The sequence below is a fragment of the Eurosta solidaginis genome, chromosome 3 (assembly GCF_040869045.1).
Source record: "Eurosta solidaginis isolate ZX-2024a chromosome 3, ASM4086904v1, whole genome shotgun sequence".
NCBI classification, from domain to species: domain Eukaryota; kingdom Metazoa; phylum Arthropoda; class Insecta; order Diptera; family Tephritidae; genus Eurosta; species Eurosta solidaginis.
In genome coordinates this window covers 48,368,806-48,373,739 of record NC_090321.1, presented here as the reverse complement: position 1 = coordinate 48,373,739, position 4,934 = coordinate 48,368,806, and the positions used below count along the sequence as shown (strand labels likewise).

Below are 4,934 nucleotides of genomic sequence, written 5' to 3'. Positions count from 1 at the left end.
AACGATCGAGCACGTTCTGTGCTCGTGCCCTGCACTTGCCAGGCTAAGACTCCAGCTATTAGGAGTGATATAGCTGTCAGATCTAGAAGCAGCAAGTGGCTTAAGTCCTAGGAAGCTTCTAGTATTTGCCAAGAGGACGGAGTTATTTTTAACATAGGTCCTGGTTTTTGAAGGGGTTTTTCAGTTTGGTCGTTAAAACAAACTTCTGGTAACACTACGGACTCAATCAGTCTATGTGAGGTCCTCATGGACCGGCCAGTTCAACCTACCTACCTAGTGAATTGCATTTGAAAAAGTAGGGAGCTGATAACATTCATTCTACATTCCACATTGCAATTGGAAAGATTGGTCGGTGTCATGTAGAGACACATTAAATGCAGGTCATACATTGCGTATATATTGGTTGATTCTGGAAAAGTAAGAACTTAAACTAGTACAGCTACCAGATCGACGTTGAGCTTGTGTGACGCGAGTCTTCCTGGGATTTCTGCTTTCCTCAACTACGAGCGGGGTTCACAAAAAAATAGCGGTTTACTTTTGTTGGAGTTTTATGTCTTTGATTTTATTTGCATATCCAACGTGAAATGCGTGTAATTTATACATAGTTCGCTAAAATTTGTTCTTATTCAAACAACTTATTTTAATCAATAGATTTCATTTTGCATAAATAAGCTGTTGGAAGCAATTTGATTTCATCATTAATCTGACAAACGCTAGTATCCTTATCAGACACTGAACGCACCTTACCAACCGATTCCCTCTCGTCACCATAAATTACTTTGAATTCATCGCCTACTTCTGGTAGTACCGGTGCCAAATGTTCACTTACAATCGATACACTGCGATCTTCTTGACGCAAGAATACAGAGCAAACACCATTTGATACAGTTCGTATAATGCCTGTTTGTCCAACTAAATCAGCATCGTCATGTGTATGAATTTTAACTTCAATATCTGTGGTACACCAATCACCAATTGGTGAATCCAAACTTGCACCTGGTGTTTGCGGATTATACGGTGATTGTGGATTACCTCCTGGTGTATTTGGGGAATAATTAGATGGCGATGGTGTATTCATATAACCCACTGGATATGGTGATGGTGTTGGACTAGGACTTGGATTGAATGGACTGTAACTACGATCTGAGCCATATAAAGTTCCTGGTGTTTGTGGTGCAAATTGTGTATTCATTTGATAACCTGGTGTACCTAAAATCATTTCAAAAATGTTTCACTTGTTAAAAGATGTTCATATAAAATAAACGATTTACGTATGTATATTTCATTTGAACTTACTGGGATTATAACCAGGACTTGGGCTAGGTTCCTCAAGTGTGTAGTCAAAATCATTTGTGCGTGCTGGTGTATTAGCAATACTAGGATCCCAAGCGCCATGACGTGGTGTCATGCTGCCATCATGTGATGGTGTCATTGCAGCGCTATAAGGTGTACGACCCTCTGAATCCCAATTGGGTGTTTGATTGCCTAGCAATGGTGTCTTCGAACCAGCCGCAGCATACACTGGGGTCTGTGAGCCATAGCCAGGTGTACGTGCTGGTGTACGGCCATATGTAGACACGCTGCCACCCTCTTTTCCAGGCATACCAACCATTGCAATATGATTACGGTCAACAGATATAGTTTGACACGAAGTATGTAACTCCACACGTGCTGTACTCTCAGTGGCATCCTTAACAATGCCAACAACGCCTTTGGATTAAAAATTGTTAGATTATAAAGTAGGATCTTTTTATAATGACACCAAATTGTGCTGTAATACCTTTATATGGTCCACCGCTAATTTTAATAGTTTTTCCTAATATTTCGCGATCCCGTGTTACTCTGAAGCCGCCACGTCCACCTCTGCTACCTCCACGTCCGCCACGGCCACCCGATGGGTGCATTGGCGATTGTATACGTGGCGACATAAAACCGAAACCGCCAAGTGTGCCAGCACTATTAGCTTGACTCTTACTACCGCCAGCCAATTGTAAATGACGTGTCTTACAAACAAATATGCCACCATTTTCTGTGTACATACGACAATGCAAGAAGGCTAAACTGCGATAGAGATGTTTTATTTCGCCTGAACGTCCCTGATAAAAACAAGAGTAAAACGTTAAATTTAGTTGAAATTTTTATTGTTTCATTTTATAACTCACAGCATGTGGGCCCTCCATGACTTTTACTATGTCCCGTCGTCTTATCTGATTTTGATCGGCATCCAAAGCAATTGTATTGCGATTCTCTCTACGCTTATGCAGTGCTGTAGGTTTGCATTCAATTACTTTGCCATGCATACCCAAAACATGGAAGTTCTCACGTTCTAAACGTACAATAACACCAACATTTTGTGGACTACAATATAAATACAATACTGCTATACTTTTGAAAAATTTTAATTCAAAACCAAACATACTCAAGCTGTACAAGATCGCCCCATTGAAACTGACCCAAACAATCGACACCAGTCGCTACGTCAGAGCAAAGTTGCAAATCACGGGGCAATACTTCTAGTTCGTGATTTGTCAAATCAGATACCAATACAATACGCATGGGTTCAACACGTATAATTAAACCAGTTTCGCCTTCGTAACGTCCAGCCAAAACTCTGGCATGATCACCAGTTTTAAAGAATTTACGGAGTTCCATTGCTTTGAAAATTAATGGATCCTATGTAATTAAAAAACAATTTTACGTTTAGAATAGGAAACAGCAATATCTTCTTATCACACAAATTAATAAAACTTACTTTAAGATCTTGATGCTTTGGCATTACTGTTATCATGCCACCATCTATAGCTATAATTTTTGCTTGTAAATTTTCTAAATCACCCACGCAAACTTCAACGTTGTCGCCCATAGAGAATGAATGTGTACTTGCTGGATCGTCTTTGGAACCAGCAACAATTTCCAAGTTAACGTCTTCTGGCTGCTCCTCGAATCGTTCCAATTCTGCTAATGTTGGTTTCACGCCATCAATCAAAATTGCTGACATTGTAAAATTTTTATACAGGAAGCCTTTGCGTGAATAACGATTTCCTTCAAAAAGCAAAAAGTCACCATCGGAATGTACTTCCCCACCAATAGCACGTACAGCCTCCGGATCGAATGGTTTTGCAGCAGGTCTGCGTTTTCTGCGACGTTTAAAGTCATCGGATTCCTCAAAAAATTGGTTGAAAAAAAAAATTATAACCATTACAATAGAGGTACAAAAATTGTTCTGGTACTTACCGATGCTGTAGTCCTAAGAGCGCCACGCATACGTGTATAATCAATTCTGGGCAACAATTTTAAATGTACTTGATTTTGTGCCAGATCCACATAATCCACTTGCGCAATATCATCCTTATATAGACCACGTTTTAGTCGTACCCATTGTTTAACTTTTAATCCAACTTGCTCCTTTACGACTTTTAAAACATCAGTCATTTCCTTAATCGGTACCATTTCTTGTTTCCATTTTCCCATGCGCAAATTGCCCACATTATCAATAGCAGTTTTTACATGTGTTTGCTTATATGATTCTAAATATATATACCCCTTTACTCCTTCTGGTGCTACAACAGATTTTATTTGCAAGGGATCGTCCGTATTCAAATATGTTAGAAATTTGCGCATCAAAAGTAGAGCAGTAGCTTTTTCTTCACCAATGCGACATTTAACCATCCATAAGTTAGGGTCTCTGTTAAAATTTTATGGTTGTGAATCAATAGGCAAAAACAAAATTTATTTTTGGTATGCACGTACTTAATTCCTGGCAGTAGGGTTTGCTGTGTGATTTCATCGGACATTTCTTCACCACCATCACCAAAATGTCTTTTAACCACAGATTCGTCGGCATATTTCTTCCGTAAATACTCCTCGATTTCATCTTCTTTTTGAGTGCTGTTAATATATATAACATTAATATATGTATGTAGTTAGCTGTAAGAAACAAAAAAACGTACTCCCATAGATTAGTGCCACGACGGCGTATTTCTATATCTCGTGCAGTCGGTCCCAATTCATCGATTTCATTACCCACTATACCCAATTCGTTGGCACCTTCTTCCCACTCATCGTCTTCATCGACCTATTACCAAAAAATAAAATTTTTACAATCCGAAATTGTGAAACAGAATAAAAAAAATCACCTCGTCATCGACTTCAGCCTCGTCTATAATGAAACCACCAAAGCGCTCCTTCTTCTTCTTCTTATTTCTTGGGCGCCCATCTTCGTCTTCTTCCTCTTCCTCATCATATTCAGAGTCAACCTCATCTCCATCAAGATCTTCACCATCTTCGGGTTCCTCATCGCCCGAACGGCTACGACTTTTACGTTGCCTATTGCGCGTTGGACTGCCCTCTTCCGAACCGGACGCAACTGAACGTGACCGAGAACGTGATGCTGATCGTGAGCGTGATCTGGAACGCGAACGTGAACGCGACCTAGATGGTGATTTGGATCGAGTGCCTGATCTGGATCGCGACCTAAACACTGAACGGGAACGTGAACGAGAGCGTGAGCGTGCACTACGTTGCGATTTGTTCGAACTTAAGGATCCTTCTTCCGATCCACTTTCGGATGCATTACTAGCTTCAGAATCAGACATTGCAGTATTTAATGCAAAATCTTTTTCTCACCATAAATTACGTTTGCACCACAAGCCACGAAATTTTTCTCAAGTAAAGACAGGAAAGTAAAAAATTTTACACGGTCACACGAGCGAAAAATAATGACGTACAGCGAAAATTATAATTTTATGCAGGGTGCTACATTAGCGGGCGAGCATAGAATACATAGAATTAGTGCAGAGGGTGAAACATAGACACATATTTCAGTTATTCTGAGTATAATGCGTATTGAAATTTAGTATACTAATTTTATGTGTAGCAATTTCAGAGGTGTATTTAAAGTTTGTCGCTTAGCAGTCCATATAAAGTTTAAGCGT

General features: G+C 39.7%; 1 protein-coding gene across 1 annotated transcript; it reads right to left on the bottom strand.

Annotated features, from left to right (window-relative positions):
* Nucleotides 1-530: 530 nt before the first annotated feature.
* Spt5 (Transcription elongation factor subunit Spt5) lies at nucleotides 531-4,734 on the bottom strand. Its single transcript, XM_067771569.1, has 10 exons — nucleotides 4,137-4,734; nucleotides 3,951-4,075; nucleotides 3,751-3,888; nucleotides 3,235-3,685; nucleotides 2,753-3,163; nucleotides 2,420-2,673; nucleotides 2,163-2,358; nucleotides 1,781-2,096; nucleotides 1,297-1,710; nucleotides 531-1,209 (listed from the first exon to the last, which is right to left on the bottom strand). Exons 1-10 carry the CDS (start codon nucleotides 4,593-4,595, stop codon nucleotides 641-643), a joined length of 3,333 nt encoding a protein of 1,110 aa, XP_067627670.1. The 5' UTR covers nucleotides 4,596-4,734; the 3' UTR covers nucleotides 531-640.
* Between the last annotated feature and the right edge of the window lie 200 nt (nucleotides 4,735-4,934).